Below are 18,019 nucleotides of genomic sequence, written 5' to 3'. Positions count from 1 at the left end.
GCGGTGATGGATAAACCAGTTTCAAGTCTGCCTCCCTTGGATTAAGTGAGTGGAGATGAGGGTTGTAGCAGGGGGAAGGGCCAGGGTGAGGGAGAGGAATAGTTTTATTGGGGACTAGGATATGAAAGGTGGAGGTGAGGGTGAGGTTGAGTAAATCAGTCGCTGCAGAAATGTTGTGGTGATCGGAGGGCCAGAGACGAGATCGTTGGGAATTTGAAAGTGCAGTTGTAAGTGAATTGGGGAATAGGTTTTTCCAGGGATGGATACAGAAGGGGGTAGGGTTGTGCTGTGGAAGGGGGATGTGGGTGGGGAGTGATACAAGGAAGTGATCAGAGATGGTCTTATCTGTGATTGAAACTATGGGAGTAGCGAGACCACGTGAGATGGGAAGGTCACGGGGGAGGTCGTGAATATGGTTTGGGGAATTGTGATTGTGATGATTTAATCCCAGCAACTTCCAGTTTCTTTTCTGTTTTTAATCTTGTAAATTCAAGAGATTCGAGATAAAACTGATCATTTTAAAATGATTGATAATTGACTTTGGACCAAATCGTCTGTTAGTGTCATTGATTGACAGGCCAACCAGCCAATCAGGACAATCACTTGCTGAAATGCAGCCAATCAGCTGATGGGGAGGTGGGACATTTCCAAAGCACTCACCAGACAGAGACTGAATATTCTTAATGTTTATTACCTTTTACACATTGACATTTACAGAAAAAAGACTTGAATAAACAGCCCAGCCAGAGGAAGCTGGAGAAATTCACAGGGAGAATGGAGGTTTATTAAAACACTTGTGGAGATTTTCTCAAGAACATGAGAATCCTGTCCCTTTAAACAGTGACTAAACCTTAAATTGTAACTGCATGGTGAGCAGGAAGGGGTCTGGTTTACTGAAGCAGACACTTCGGAGGGTCACATTATTTTTGTACAGCTGACAGTCTTCAGCATCTTAGAGAGGTTTTACTTAGCATCACGAGATTAAACTGTCCCAGCAAACACTGCCAGGGCAGGTACAGCACGGGATTAGATACAGAGTAAAGATCCCTCTACACTGTCCCCATCAAACACTCCCAGGGCAGGTACAGCACGGGGTTAGATACAGAGTAAAGCTCCCTCTACACTGTCCCCATCAAACACTCCCAGGACAGGTACAGCACAGGGTTAGATACGGAGTGAAGCTCCCTCTACACTGTCCCAATAACGTGCCTTAACCCCTGACCCTCAGAAGTGTCTCAGAGCCGGTCCCGAGAAGGAACAGAGTTGTAATTCGGTGCTGACAATGACCTTTACCCTCCCAGCTCACCCCTGTTCTATTTAAAGTTGTGTCTCCTCTGTGGACTGTCTCTAACACTCTACGCACATTCTGATCTCCTGATGCTCTTGCTGAGGGGAGAGGAGAGGCTCTCGTGGGTGACGACACAGGAGAAGCGGGCGTTGGACTCCCAGCCGGAGCCAGAGAGGGTCAGCAGGCTGCTGACGCTGTAGGTGCTGTCCGAAGCTCGCAGGTAGTTGCTGGTCTGAACCCCGTCCAAAATGGCTGCACCGTCCTTCTTCCACTCCAGCTTCACCTCATCGGGATAGAAGTGATTGGCAAGGCACACCAGGGTGGCAGTGCCCTTGGTCTTGACCTCCTCCGGGGAGGGGGGCAGCAGGGTCAGTGTGGGTTGTGACTTCTCTCTGCCTGAAAGAGAAGAGAAGGAAGTTTAATCACTGGCATTATAATGAATTTCAACTTCCCAAATATTAACTGGGATCAGATCTGTGTAAATGTATTGATGATGTAAAATTCTTATAATCCATCCAGGTGAATTCTTTTAGCCAGAACGTAACAAACCCAACATGAGAAGGGGCAGTTTTAGACAATTTCAGGGAATGAATCTGGGTAGGTGGAAGGTGTATCAGTGGGAGAGTATCTGGGCAATAGTGATCATAATTCAGTTAGATTTAGAGCAGTTACGGAAAAGGATAAAGATAGACCAAGTGCAAAAGTTGTAAATTAGGGAAAGGCCAATTTAACTAAGCTGCGATTTGCCAAAATGGACAGGAAACAGCAACTTGAAGGTAAATCAGTGTCAGAGCAGTGGGAGGTTTTCATGGAGGAGAATTGTGAAATATTTGATGGGATATAAATAGTGCGGAATTCTCCCAGATTTGCACAAAGGGCAATGGCGTGTGGGAGAAAGATTTTTTTACATCCCCTGTGACCTTGCCACTCTCAGTCTTTCCTCCGAGCGGTGTTCAACATGGAGGAGCACTGATTCATCAACTGAGGGAGGGCGGTACATGGTAATCAGGAGGAGGTTTCCTTCCCCATGTTTGACCTGATTCCATGAGACTTCATGGGGTCCGGAGTTGATTTTGAGGACTCCCACAGCAACTCCCCACTGACTGTATACCACTGTTTGCCACCTCTGCTGGGTCTGTCCTGCCGGTGGGACAGGACATACCCGGGGACGGTGATGGTGGAGTCTGGGACATTATCTGTAAGGTATGATTCTGTGAGGATGACTCTGTCAGGCTGTTGCTTGACTAGTCTGTGAAACAGTTCTCCCAATTTTGGCACTAGCCTCCAGATGTTAGTAAGGGGGACTTTGCAGGGTCAATGGGGCTGAGTTTGCCATTGTTGTTTCCGGTGCCTAGGTCGATGCCGGGTGGTCCATCCGGTTTCATTCCTTTTTAGTGACTTTGTCGCAGTTTCTAACAACTGAGTGGGGGCTGGGCCACTTCAGAGGGCAGTTAAGAGCCAACCACATTGCTGTGTGGCACACAGCAACACCTGGAAAATTGCACAGGTATGTCATGTACACAAAAAGCAGGACAAATCCAACCTGGCCAATTACCGCCCCATCAGTCTACTCTCCAACATCAGTAAAGTGATGGAAGGGGTCATCAACTGTGCTATCAAATGGCACTTGCTCAGCAATAACCTGCTCACTGAGGCCCAGTTTGGGTTCTGCCAGGGCCACTCAGCTCCTGACCTCATTACAGCCTTAGTTCAGACATGGACAGTGGAGCTGAACTCCCGAGGTGAGGAGAGACCGACTGTCATTGATATCAAGGCCGTATTTGACTGAGTGTGGCGTCAAGGAACCCGAGCAAAACTGGAGTCAAAGGGAATCAGGGGGAAAACTCTCTGTGGGTTGGAGTCATACCTAGCACAAAAGAAGATGGTTGTGGTTGTTGGAGGTCAGTCATCTCAGCTCCAGGACATCACTGCAGGAGTTCCTCAGGGTAGTGTCCTCGGCCCAACCATCTTCAGCTACTTCATCAATGATCTTCCTTCCATCATAAGGTCAGAAGTCGGTCTGTTCACTGATGATTGCACAATGTTCAGCATCATTCATGACTCCTCAGATACTGAAGCAGTCCCTGTCCAAATGCAGCAAGACCTGAACAATATCCAGGCTTGGGCTGACAAGTGGCAAGTAACATACTTGCCACACAAGTGCCAGAAAATGAGCATCTCCAACAAGAGAGAATCCAACCATCGCCCCTTGATGTTCAATGGCATTACCATCACTGAATCCCCCACTATCAACATCCTGGGGGTTAGCATTGAGCAGAAACTGAAGTGGACTAGCCATATAAATACTGTGGCTACAAGAGCAAGTCAGAGGCTAGGAATCGTGTGACGAGTAACTCACCTCCTGACTCTCCAAAGCCTGTCCACCATCTACAAAGCACAAGTCAGGAATTTGTTGGAGTGCTCTCCACTTGTCTGGATGAGTGCAGCTCCAACAACACTGAAGAAGCTGGACACCATATTTAAACTACATCCGTGCGCACACTTCTCAATGCTTGCAGCCCGGGGCTGCTCCGGTGAAGACATGGCCCCAAAAGCCAAGCAGAGTGCAACCCCCGATTCAGTGATGCATTCCTGGGATGCCTTCTGGACACTGTGGAGGCCCAACCTGATGTCCTTTACCCCCGCTCTGGCCGCAGGAGAGCCATCAGTTTCAGATTTTTGGCTGTCTCACCATATTATTCCCACTGCTCACCATGACACCTGACACCAATGGGGCCAGAAAATTCCGGCCATAGTGAGAGAGGAAATATTAATTGTTGGAAAATATTCTGAGGGACATTTTAATCATCTTTGAGAAAGATACGACCAAGGACAGTCAACATGGACTTGTTAAGGGAAAGCTGTGTCTGACTAACTTGCTTGAGTTTTTAGTGGGGGTAACAAGGAGGATTGATGATGGGAGCGAGTTTGACGTGGTCTATGCGGATTTTAGCAAGACTTCTGACAAGGTTCCACATGACAGACTGGTCAGAAAATTAAAAACTCATGGGATCCCAGGGAAAAGGGCAAGATATTTTAAAAACAGCTTTGGGTATAGAAGGTTCTAGGTTTCATTCAAAACCTTGCCGGCCAACACTGGGGCCACGTCAAGGGTGAGGCTTAATTTGTTTCAGAGTCCGGGGGTCAGACAGGGTCAGTGTGAGGTCAATGGCACCTCACAGGGTCAACATCAGGAATCTCCAAATTCAAAGAAAGGCTTGCATTTCAATGGCGCATGTCACCACCTCAGAATGTCCCAGAGTGTTCCACAGCCAACTGTGCACAGCAAGATCCCAGATAGCAGATCAACAATGGCCAGATAATCAAATGTGTAGTGATGTAGATTGAGGGATAAACATTGTCCAGGAATCCGGGAGGGAACTCCCCTGCTCGTGTTCTCAAAGCGCCGTGGGATATTTGACATCCCCCTGAGAGGGCAGACCTCAGTTTGTCTCATCTGAAAGACGGCTCCTCTGACAGTGCAGCCCTCCCTCAATACTGCACTGGAGTCTCAGCCTGGATTATGTGCTCAAGTCTCTGAAGTGGGATTTGAACCCACAACATTGTGACTCTGAGGGGCGGGTGCTACCCACTGAGGCAAGGCCAACACCTCACGGTCCAATAGCCCATCATGTTCACCCTCCCGGCTCACACTTGGAGGAATGAGCCCACTTGGGGAGGGTGGAGCTGTTCCCCAGTCAGAGACAGTGTCTTCAGGAGAGAGATGGAGAGCAGATTCCAGGAGGCCTGGAGTCTAGAGGGTGACATTTAAACATTCGGGGGAAACGGAGAGTCTCCCCGAAACCCTGGAACACTGAAGCCACTGGATTGTGGGCCCTGCTCTACCTGTTTGTCATCAGAACTTTGCCAAGAGATAACCAGGGAGTGGAGAGAGCAGAGTTCAAGCTGGGGGAGGTGGGACCTCGGTGTCTCACTGTGCTGGTGCTGTGATCAGTTATATCAGAGACTGTGAGAGGGAGCCAGAGCTCATATCAAACTCTGCCCGTGTCTGTCACACTGAGACTGACAGGAGTCTAGTGAGTGATTTCACTCCATGGTGCAGCAATGTCAGCACAGTCTGCAAACGTCCAGATCTCCTCGAGACGGTGGGTAAAAGTTGGTTATTTATATCTTGCTGCTTAAAGGGGGGAATGTAATGAAAGAAATACAGCTGGGCACCCTGTTATACACAGTGTTGTTCACTGAACCATTTCATTCACTGCAGCTCCTCACTAACACCTTCAACTATTCAGCATTAGTGTTTGAGAAAGTTTCGTATTGAAAGGGTTAATAAGGGAGGATTGGGGTTTACTTACTCAGTCTGAGCTTGGTTCCTTTAGCGAACGTAACCCACACTGAGAGCTTCCAGTGCAGGGGCTGTACAAAAACCTCTGCTCTCTGCTTAACTCAGTCACTCTCACCCTCTCCCTGTCTCTCACTCACACTCACCTTTAACTCACTCTCACCCTCTCCCTGTCTCTCACTCACACTCACCTTTAACTCACTCTCACCCTCTCCCTGTCTCTCACTCACACTCACCTTTAACTCACTCTCACCCTCTCTCTTCCTCTCAATGTCTTTTTTTTGTTGGGAGAGTTGAGAATCCCAATTTTATATGATAAATCTTTCAGCTGCTCTTCACATGTGGACATGGAAGGTAAGAAGTAAAGTGGCCATCATTATATATTCTATATAACTGTGGGATGTGTCAGTACAGGAGGTGGGACTGTGTGTCCATTATTATATATTCTATATAACTGTGGGATGTGTCAGTACAGGAGGTGGGACTGTGTGTCCATTATTATATATTCTATATAACTGTGGGATGTGTCAGTACAGGAGGTGGGACTGTGTGTCCATTATTATATATTCTATATAACTGTGGGATGTGTCAGTACAGGAGGTGGGACTGTGTGTCCATTATTATATATTCTATATAACTGTGGGATGTGTCAGTACAGGAGGTGGGACTGTGTGTCCATTATTATATATTCTATATAACTGTGGGATGTGTCAGTACAGGAGGTGGGACTGTGTGTCCATTATATATTCTATATAACTGTGGGATGTGTTAGTACAGGAGGTGGGACTGTGTGTCCATTATTATATATTCTATATAACTGTGGGATGTGTCAGTACAGGAGGTGGGACTGTGTGTCCATTATTATATATTCTATATAACTGTGGGATGTGTCAGTACAGGAGGTGGGACTGTGTGTCCATTATTATATATTCTATATAACTGTGGGATGTGTCAGTACAGGAGGTGGGACTGTGTGTCCATTATTATATATTCTATATAACTGTGGGATGTGTCAGTACAGGAGGTGGGGCTGTGTGTATTGAGGTTTTTGTAAGGCTCTGTATCACTGTGTAGGGGTTGCTTTGACGCTGCTGACAGTAATAATCAGCGACATCCTCATTCTGTACATTGCTGATTGTCAGGGTGAATTGAGTGCCAGATCCACTGCCGGTGAATCGCTCCGATGTTCCTGTGAATCGGTTTGTTGCATCATAGATCAGGAGAGTGGGTTTCTGTCCTTCTCGCTGCTGGTACCAAGCAACATAGCTGCTAACAGACTGACTGGCCGTACAGGTGATGGTGGCGGTCTGGCCCAGGCTCACTGACAGCACCGGGGGAGACTGGGTCATTGTGATGTCCCCACTGATACCTGAGGGGTAATAGAGAAACAGAGTGAAGTAAGAACTGTCACACAAAGAGCCTGTAAAATGAGATATTGTTAGAGACAGTGACCGTTCCTCTGCTTTCAGCATTTTCCCTTCAATCACAAGTCAGTCGAATTGGATGGAAATGGAGAGCAGGAAAATATTCACGGTGGAAGGCGAGAGATTTGTACCTGCGATGCAGAATGCCAGAGGCCAGATGAGCTGGATGGCTGAAATCATGGTGTCTGCTCCTGTCCCTGTGCCTGGTCACTGATAAACTCTCCCTTCACTGTGCTCAGCTTTATAAAGCTGCAGCCTGTCAGAGTCTCACTGGCTGTTCCTCAGTATGTAAATGGTATCACCCATAGAAAACCACGTCAGCACCAATCACTTCCTCTTCAACTCCCTCCTTCTGCCTCTCTCAGTATCTGTCCATCACTCTCTGTCTGTCTCTCTCTCTCTCTCTCTCAGTGCCTGTCAGTCACTCTCTGTCTCTTTCTCTCTCTCTCTCTCTCAGTGCCTGTCCGTCATTCTCTGTCTCTCTCAGTTTCTGTCCGTCACTCTCTCTCTCTCCCTCTCTCTCAATATCTGTCCATCACTCTCTGTCTCTCTCTGTGCCTGTCCATCACTCTCTCTCCCTCCCTCTGTCCGTCACTCTGTCTCTCTCTCCCTCCCTCTGTCCGTCACTCTCTGTCTCTCGTTCCCTCTCTCAGTATCTCTCCATCACTCTCTGTCTCTCTCTCCCTCTCTCTGTCCGTCACTCTCTGGCTCTCCCCCCCTCTCCCTCTGCCTGTCTACTGGTCTTGTTCTTCTTGTCTCACTCTCCTTGTTTGCTCTCTCTCTCTCTCCCCTTCTCTTCCTTTCCCTCTCCCTCCCTCTCACTCTTTCGCCCCCACTTTCTGTCTCTCTTTCTTTGTCCCTCTACCTACTCATTTTTCTCTCTCCTGAGAACAGGGGTCAACCTCCTGGAATCCATTCTATCAAATTCCTTCAGGATTTTATATCTTTTAATAAGATCCCCTCTCATTCTTCTCAATTGCACTGACTGGAGGCCCAACCTGTCCAACCTTCCTTCATGAAATAAGCCCCTCATCCCAGGAGTGAGTCAAATGAACCTTCTCTAAACTGCTTTGAATGCAATTATATCCTTTATCAAATAAGGAGACCAAAACTGTACACAATGCTCCAGATATGGTCTCACTCACGTCCCTGTACAGCTGCAGTAAAACTTCCTTATGTTTATATTCCATTCCCCTTGCAACAAACTCCAACATTCCATGTGCCTTCCCAATCACTTGCTGCATCTGCAAACCAACTTTTTGTGATTCATGCACGAGGACACCCAGATCCCTCTGGATCTCAGAGTTCTGCAATATCCCTCTCCATTTAAATAATATCCTGCTTTTCTATTCTTCCTGCCAAGTTCACATTTTCACACATTACGCTCCATCTGCCAAATTGTTGTCCTCTCACTTAACCTGTCCATATCCCTTTGCAGACTCCCTACCTCCGTGTCCACAACATCTACAGTTTCCCCTTAATCAACCTTGCTTGTGACTTCCTCAAAGGTGGACAATCACACATTGACAACAAGGAACTGTCCCGCACATCAACCATGGTGTCCATGTCCCACTGGAACCTCCAATAGGGACCAGAAAACATGGGACTCCCTCCCACTGGACCCTCCAATAGGGACCAGTAAACATGGGCCCCCCCCCCACTGGATCCTCCAATAGAGACCAGTAAACATGGGCCTGCTTCCCACTGGTCCTCCAGTATCTGAACTTCAAACTCCACATCTCTCCATCCCGTAAGCCTCTAATTTCCATCTCCACAACATTGTCCATCTCTACACTACATCAGCCCCTTGACCACAGAAACCCTTATCCCTGCTTGTCTCACCTTCTGACTCCATTATTCCGATATCCTCTCCACGCTCCATAAACCCCAACTGATCCAAAATGCAGTGTTCCAAACCTGTCCCACGCTAAGTGTTGTTCCTACACTACCCCTGACCTCACTGACCTGTAACCCCTGAGCTCACTGCCCTCCAATTCCCTCCATGGCCTCACTCCTCCCTACCTCTGCATTCTGCTGCAGACTTACATTCCCTCCCTCACCCTTCCACATTCTGACTCTGCTCTCCTGCCCATCGCTGCTTCCTTCATCCCACCATTGACAGCAGAGCCTTCAGACGCCTAGGCCCAGCTCTCTGAATTCCTACCTTAATCCCTCCCCCTCTCCAGGCCTCTCTCTCCTCCATCAAACTCCATCCTTTCACCCAAGTCTTCGATCACTCTTCCCAATGTCCCCCCACCCCCTCTCCCGTTCCTCTTACTGCAGCTCTCTGAAACCTCTTAGGATGTTTTTTATGTTAAGGCGCTACAAAAATTCATGTTGTCAATGACAGAACTATACTCAGTGGTGACAGTTCCTGCAGTCAAATACCCTGCTATTAGGTCGAGGCTTCAACACACTGAGCAGCTCTTGGTGATGGACATTGAGGTCCCCCACACTGAGTACATTCTGTGCCTTTGCCACTCTCAGTGCTCCCTCCAAGTGATGTACAACATGGAGGGGCACTGATTCACCAGCTGAGGGAGGTCGGTACGTGGTAATCAGGAGGAGGTTTCCTTCCCCATGTTTGACCTGATGCCATGAGACTTCATGGGGTCCGGAGTCGATGTTGATAACTCCCAGGGCAACTCCCTCCTGACTGTATACCACTGTGTCACCACCTCTGCTGGGTCTGTCCTGCCGGTGGCAGATCTGAGCTCCATTTCCCACCCCGGGCATTTTGCCTTCCAATGAATGAATGAGATGCCAATTTCGAGCCCAGGTTAGGGACAGTCTCGTGCTGTGGACCCAGGGCTACAAGAGGGAATTGGAGATCTCCCTGAAAAGGAAAGATTTGCTGGGTTATGGGGATAGAGAGGGTGAGTGGGTCTCACTGGGTAACTCACAGGCAGGATGGGCTGAATGGCCTCCTTCTGTGCTGCAAGATTCTAGGTAGTGGACACGGTTCACAGTTTTCTCCCGTGTCAGTAACAAACATGCAGCTGCTCTGAGCTCCTTCTTTCACTTCCTCTCTTGGTTACGTTTCAATCTTGCGATCGGACAATCTTTGCAGTTATTTTTTACACTGGGGGTTTCTGCTGTGGTCTGAATCTGTAATAATAACTGTCCAATCAGTGAAAAGAACAGCAGCTAAGAGCAGTCAGGACTGAGGAGGCAGGCTCACTGGGAAACACATTGGGAAGATCAAAGCCATCGTCTTCAGCTCCCGATATAAACTCCATCCCTCTCCCTGAGCACTGTCTGCTGCTGAACCAGACTCTTTACAACCTTGGCCTCATCTTTCTGCTCCTCCACAGCTGCCAGCATCTCACCATTTACAAATTACTCTGATCCATCTTTCTTCGGTCCAAAGTGGATGATTTCACACTCCCCACATTGAGCTCCACCTGCCATTGTCTTCAGTCCCCATCACAAACTCTGTTCCCTCATCACCGATTCCATCCCTCTCCCTGGGTCTGTCTGACACTGAACCACACAGTTCACAGCCATGGTGTCCAGTTTGACCCTGAGATGAGCTTCCGACCACATCATCCGCTCCATCACTAAGAGAGCCTATTTCCACCTCGGTAACATCGCCCGAGTCCGGCCTGCCTCAGACCATCTGCTGCTGAGAATCTCCTCCATGTCTTTGTTCCCTGAAACGTGATGATTCCAATGCTGCCCTGGCCGGAGTCACACCTTCCACACTCTGTAAACATGAGCTCATCCAAAACTCTGCTGCCCGGATCGGAACTCACACCAAGTCCCGTTCACCCATCACCCCCTGTGCTCACTGACCTCCCAGCCCAGCAATGTCTCGAATTTAAAATTCTCATCCTTGTTCTCAAATCCCTCTCAGTCCTCGACACTCCCGATCTCTGTAACCTCCTCCAAGCCGTCTAACTTAGTGTCATCAGCAATCTTGGATATAAGGCTCTCTATTACTTCATCCAAATCATTCATAAATATCCTGAAAAGCTGAGGCTCCAGCACAGATCCCTGGGGACATCACTATTCACATCTTGCGAATTGGAGCCCATGCACATTATCCCTACTCTCTGTCTCCTGCCTCCTAACCAGTTCCTTATCCATGGCAACAGGTTTCCTCAAATTCCATATGCTTCCATTTTTATTAAGTCTCTCATGTTGATTAAGTCTCTCATTTTTATTAAGTCTCGAATGTCTTCTGGAAATCCATATCAATAACATCCAGAGACATTCCCGAATCTACCACATTAGTGACCTCCTTAAAAAATGTAACCAGGTTAGTTAAAGATCTCTGACCCTTTTTAAATCCATGCTGACTCTCTCTGATCAGTTCATATTTGTCACTCATTCTGTCTCTAAAAACAGGTTCCGGTCACTTCCCCATAACAGACATTAAACTGAGGTGTTAGTTCTGAATGATTCCAGCAAACAGCTAGCACAGACACAAGGGGCTGAATGGCATCCTCCTGTGCTGTGGACTTATCAGGCCCCTTGACTGAAACATATGGATAGGAACAGGAGGTGGGCTGGAGCTTAAACAATGAGTTAAATGTAGACAGAGTGTCATTAGTGGGTAATGTACAGTGTACATTGTGTCCATGAGCCTCTCGAAAAGATGTCTTTCTCTTTTTCCCTTTTCAGCTCCAGGCCTCTCATTAAGGAGCTGAAAGAATATTTAGTGAAGAAGTTTGCGGAGTGTGCGGGCTGTGTGAAGGTTTTCGGCAATGACTGATGATTGCAGCTCCTTGTTCAGTCTGCTCCTCCCTCACCACTGATCAAGCCATGTAACCTCGTGTCACACTGAGTGAGATTACAATCGATATCATAGCGTCAGTCACAGAAAACAACAGCATCACAGTCTGAGACACTGGCACAGACATCACTGCGTCACGTCAAAGAACAGAGCCCTGATTCCCTCCCACCATGGTCAGAAACCATAGAGCATCGACAATATACTGACAAACACCACCTTATATTAAACACTCACACCCAGAGAACACCTTCAGAGGGAGAAGGCAGGAGAGAGATTGATAGAGAGAGAGAGAGAGAGAGAGAGACACACAAGAGAATGAGAGAGACAGAGACAGGGTGATGGAGAGTGAGAGAGAGACAGAGAGTGAGAGAGAGAGTCTGAGATGGGGAGAGAGAGAGAGAGTCTCTGTGTCAGCTCCTGTCCCTGTCAGAGTGAAGGAGTCTTATTGTAATTCTATTGGACCTCGGTGAGACCACACCTGGATTACTGTGCACAGATTCGGTCTCCTTACCTAAGGAAGGATATACGAGTCTTGGAAGGAGTGCAGCAGAGATTCCCGAGAGAGATTCCTGGGATGAGGGGATTGTCCGATGAGGAGAGATTGAGTAGACTGGGACATTATTCCCTGGACTTTAGAAGAATGAGAGGTGATCCCATTGAAACATATAAAATTCTTAAAGTGATTGACAGGGTCGACAGTGACAGGGTGAGACCAGCAGCTTCCCTCACTGAGTCCCTTGTGTTTTATAACAATCCAGCAGGATTTATGGACAATTTCTGCAGCCAGAATAAAAATGATCAGCTTTATCCAATTCCATTTCACTATTTCCCATCCTGGGATTTGAACTCATCCCCTCTGGGTTACTGGCTCAATCCCATTCCCTACAGGGAAGAAGTGGTGGTGTGGATTGAGAGAGGCTGAAAGGCAGGGAGCAAAGGGACTGCATTAACCGGGGATCCACAGAGCAACAGGTTAGTCTGCACTAAACTGCAGCACAGGGGGAGAGAATAGACAGTAACCTCGTTCCACCTGATCTCCATCCCTCCCTCTGAATATCCGATCTTCCTCTCAGTTACACACCTCCCTGATCTTCATCCATTCCTCTGAGTGTCCGACCTTCCTCTCAGATACACACCTCCCTGATCTCCATCCCCCCCTCTGAGTGTCCCACCTTCCTCTCAGATACACACCTCCCTGTTCTCCATCCCTCCCTCTGAGTGTCCCACCTTCCTCTCAGATACACACCTCCCTTATCTCCATTCCTCCCTCTGAGTGTCCGATCTTCCTGTCAGATACACACCTCCCTGATCTCCATCCCTCCCTCTGAGTGTCCGATCTTCCTGTAAGATACACACTTCCCTGATCTCCATCCCTCCCGCTGAGTGTCCGATCTTCCTGTCAGATACACACCTCCCTGATCTTCATCCCTCCCTCTGAGTGTCCCACCTTCCTCTCAGATACACACCTCCCTGAGCTTCATCCCTCTTTGTATCTGACCTCCATTCCTCTCTCTATCTGACGTCCATCCCTCTCTCCATCTGACCTCCATCGCGCTCTCTCTATCTGACCTGCATCCCTGTCTCCACTTGACCTCCATCCCTCTCTCTATCTGACGTCCATCCTTTTCTCCATCTGACCTCCATCGCACTCTCTCTGTCTGACCTCCATCTCTCTCTCTATCTGACATCTTTCCATCTCTCTGTCTGACCTCCATCTTTTTGACCTCCACCCCTCCCTCTATCTGACCTCCATCTCTCTCTCTATTTTAGCTGCTGACGCTCAGATCTGAGCCAATTACAGTTAATCCCATTATGAACAATGTCGGTCTATTTGGAATGTCAGTTTGATGAAGTCAGTTTGAGCCATTACTCCAAGGACATCACAGATGGTTTGTACATAGGGTAACCCACGAGCCAGAGAATTGTGTCAGTAAACACAGAGAGAATGAAAGATACAATTAAATCTTTATTAATATGGTTCTCAGAGCTGTGTCACTACATAGTTAAAACGTTAGTGACGATATATCCTGCCCAGTAATATATAGAGAAGCCTGAGTAATAAGTTATATATATCATATTATATGAATTAAAATATGTATTACAAATATATATCATCTATATACAGTAATATATGCAGACCAGATTATTGTGCCAATATATAAAGATCTGAAAAAAGCGACAATAAAAGTTTTATTAATATGATGTTCATCAAAATGTCATTATTAAAGGTTAACAATGGATCCTTGTTGGTGAAGTTACACTTCACAATCCAGTCTGTGTACTCAGGTACATCACACTTCACAATCCACTCCGTGTACTCAGGTAGATCACACTTCACAATCCAGTCTGTGTACTCAGGTACATCACACTTCACAATCCAGTCTGTGTACCCAGGTACATCACACTTCACAATCCAGTCTGTGTACTCAGGTACATCACACTTCACAATCCAATCTGTGTACTCAGGTACATCACACTTCACAATCCAGTCTGTGTACTCAGGTACATCACACTTCACAATCCAGTCTGTGTACTCAGGTACATCACACTTCACAATCCAGTCTGTGTACTCAGGTACATCACACTTCACAATCCAGTCTGTGTACTCAGGTACATCACACTTTACAATCCAGTCTGTGTACTCAGGTACATCACAATTCACAATCCAGTCTGTATACTCAGATACTCCACACTTCACAAACCAGTCTGTCAGTTACACACCTCCCTGATCTCCATCCCTCCCTCTGAGTGTCTGACCTTCCTCTCAGATACACACCTCCCTGATCTCCATCCCTCCCTCTGAGTGTCGCACCTTCCTCTCAGATACACACCTCCCTGATCTCCATCCCTCCCTCTGAATGTCCCACCTTCCTCTCAGATACACACCTCCCTGATCTCCATCCCTCCCTCTGAGTGTCCCACCTTCCTCTCAGTTACACACCTCCCTGATCTCCATCCCTCCCTCTGAGTGTCCCACCTTCCTCTCAGATACACACCTCCCTGATCTCCATCTTTCCCTCTGAGTGTCTGACCTTCCTCTCAGTTACACACCCCCCGATCTCCATCCCTCAGTGTATCTGATCGCCAGCCGTTTCTCAACCTGGCCTCCACCCCTCTCTCGATCCGAGCTCCATCCCTCTCCCGAACAGACCTCCATCCCTCTCTGTCTCTGACCTCCATCACTCTCTCTATCTGACCTCCACCCTCTCTCTATCTGACCTCCACCCTCTCTCTATCTGACCTCCACACTCTCTTTATCTGACCTCCACCCTCTGTCTATCTGACCTCCACCCTCTCTCTATCTGACCTCCACCATCTCTCTATCTGACCTCCACCCTCTCTCTATCTGACCTCCATCCTTCTCTCTATCTGACCTCCATCCTTCTCTCTATCTGACCTCCATCCTTCTCTCTATCTGACCTCCACCCTCTCTCTATCTGACCTCCATCCTTCTCTCTATCTGACCTCCATCCTTCTCTCTATCTGATCTCCAGCCATCTCTCTATCTGATCTCCAGCCATCTCTCTATCTGGAATCCAGCCATCTCTCCAGCTGACCTCTGCCTGTCTTTCTATCCGACCTCCACCCTTCTCTCTATCTGACTTCCACCCCTCTCTCAGCCTGAGCTCCAGCCACCTCTCCATCCCTCCCTCCATCTGATCTCCATCACTCTATATTTCCGACCTCTATTCCTCTCTCTATCTGACCTCCATTCCTCTCTCTGTCTGAACTCCATCCCTCTCTCTGTCTGAACTCCATCCCTCTCTCTATCTGACCTCCATCCCTCTCTCTATCCGACCTCCATCCCTCTTTCTATCTGACCTCCATTCCTCTCTCTGTCTGAACTCCATCCCTCTCTCTATCTGACCTCCATTCCTCTCTCTATCCGACCTCCATCCCTCTCTCTATCTGACTCCATCCCTCTCTCTATCTGACTCCATCCCTCTCTCTATCTGACTCCGTCCCTCTCTCTATCTGACCTCCATCCGTCTCTCTATCCGACCTCCATTCCTCTCTCTATCTGACTCCATCCCTCTCTCTACCTGACCTCCATCCCTCTCTCTATCTGACTTCCATCCCTCTCTCTATCTGACCTCCATTCCTTTCTCTATCTGACCTCCATCCCCGTCTCTAACTGGCCTCTATCCCTCTATGTTTCAGACCTCCACCCCTCTTCCTATATTTCCTCCACCCCTCTCCCTATCTGACCTCCATCCCTCTCTCTATCTGGCCTCTACCCCTCTATCTGACCTCCATCCCTCTCTATATCTATCCTCTACCCCTCCATCTGACCTCTATCCATCTATATGACCTCTATCCCTCTCACTATGTGGCGTCAATCCATCACTCAATCTGACCTACATCCCTCTCTCAATCTGACCTCCATCCATCACTCAATCTGACCTCCATCCCTCTATCTGTCCTCCATCGCCCTCTCACTCTGACCTCCATCCCTCGAATTATCTGAGGTTCAATCTTTTCTCTCTCTAACCTTCATCCCTTTCTCGATCTGACCTCCATCCCCATCTTGCTCTGACCTCCATCCCTCTCTTTTACTGTCCTCCATCCCTCTGTCTCGCCGGCCTCCATCCCTCTCTCTCTCCAACACCCGTCCCTCTATCTGACCTCCATCGCTCTCTCTCTATTACCTCCATTCCTCTCTCTCTCTGAAGTCCATCACTAGCTCTATCTGAGCTCCAAACCTTTCTCTATCTGACCTGCATCCCTCTCTCTATCTGACCTCCATCCCTCTATCTGACCTCCATCCCTCTATCTGACCTCCATCCCTCTCTCTATCTGACCTCCATCCCCATCTTGCTCTGACCTCCATTCCTATCTCTTACTGTCCTCCATCCCTCTCTCTCGCCGGCCTCCATCCCTCTCTCTCTCCAGCACCCGTCCCTCTATCTGACCTCCATCCCTCTATCTGACCTCCATCCCTCTATCTGACCTCCAACCCTCTCTCTATCTGACCTCCATCCCTCTCTCGCTCTGACCTCCATCCCTCTCTCTATCTGACTTCCATCCTGATGTCTGCCTGTCCTCCATCCCTCTCTCTACCTGACCTCCATCCCTCTCTCTATCTGACCTTCATCCCTCTCTCTATGGGAACTCCATCCCTCTCTCTATCTGACCTTCATCCCTCTCTCTAACTGACATCCATCTCTCTCTCTCTCTATCTGACCTCCATCCCTCTCTCCATCTGACCTCCATCCCTCTCTCTATCTAATCTCCATCCCTCTCCCCATTTTAGCTGCTGACGCTCAGATCTGAGCCAATTACAGTTAATCCCATTATGAACAATGTCGGTCTATTTGGAATGTCAGTTTGATGAAGTCAGTTTGAGCCATTACTCCAAGGACATCACAGATGGTTTGTACATAGGGTAACCCACGAGCCAGAGAATTGTGTCAGTAAACACAGAGAGAATGAAAGATACAATTAAAACTTTATTAATATGGTTCTCAGAGCTGTGTCACTACATAGTTAAAACGTTAGTGACGATATATCCTGCCCAGTAATATATAGAGAAGCCTGAGTAATAAGTTATATATATCATATTATATGAAATATGTATCACAAATATATATCATCTATATACAGTAATATATGAAGGCCAGGTTATTGTGCAAATGTATAAAGATCTGCAAAAAGCTGCAATAAAAGTTTTATTAATATGATGTTCAGCAAAATTTCATTCTTATAGTTTAACAATGGCTACTTATTGATGAATGTACACTTCACAACCCAGTCTGTGTACTCAGGTACATCACACTTCACAATCCAGTCTGTGTACTCAGGTACACCACACTTCACAATCCAGTCTGTGTACACAGGTACATCACACTTCACAATCCAGTCTGTGTACTCAGGTACATCACACTTCACAATCCAGTCTGTGTACTCAGGTACATCACACTTCACAATCCAGTCTGTGTACTCAGGTACATCACACTTCACAATCCAGTCTGTGTACTCAGGTACATCACACTTCACAATCCAGTCTGTGTACTCAGGTACATCACACTTCACAATCCAGTCTGTGTACTCAGGTACATCACACTTCACAATCCAGTCTGTGTACTCAGGTACATCACACTTCACAATCCAGTCTGTGTACTCAGGTACATCACACTTCACAATCCAGTCTGTGTACTCAGGTACATCACACTTCACAATCCAGTCTGTGCACTCAGGTACATCACACTTCACAATCAACTCCGTGTATTCAGGTACATCACACTTCACAATCCAGTCTGTGTACT

General features: G+C 47.7%; 1 gene segment (V, D, J or C); it reads right to left on the bottom strand.

Moving 5' to 3' along the window:
• Positions 1–671: 671 nt before the first annotated feature.
• LOC144692523 (Ig kappa chain V region Mem5-like) lies at positions 672–7,240 on the bottom strand. The segment is given in 4 exon segments: positions 672–1,684; positions 5,605–5,650; positions 6,659–6,960; positions 7,147–7,240. Coding segments are annotated over 4 exon segments (726 nt in total).
• Between the last annotated feature and the right edge of the window lie 10,779 nt (positions 7,241–18,019).

This window comes from Cetorhinus maximus, chromosome 17 (assembly GCF_964194155.1).
Source record: "Cetorhinus maximus chromosome 17, sCetMax3.hap1.1, whole genome shotgun sequence".
Lineage (NCBI taxonomy): Eukaryota > Metazoa > Chordata > Chondrichthyes > Lamniformes > Cetorhinidae > Cetorhinus > Cetorhinus maximus.
Note: the sequence above shows the minus strand (reverse complement) of the source record. Positions and strands in the feature narration are given on the sequence as shown.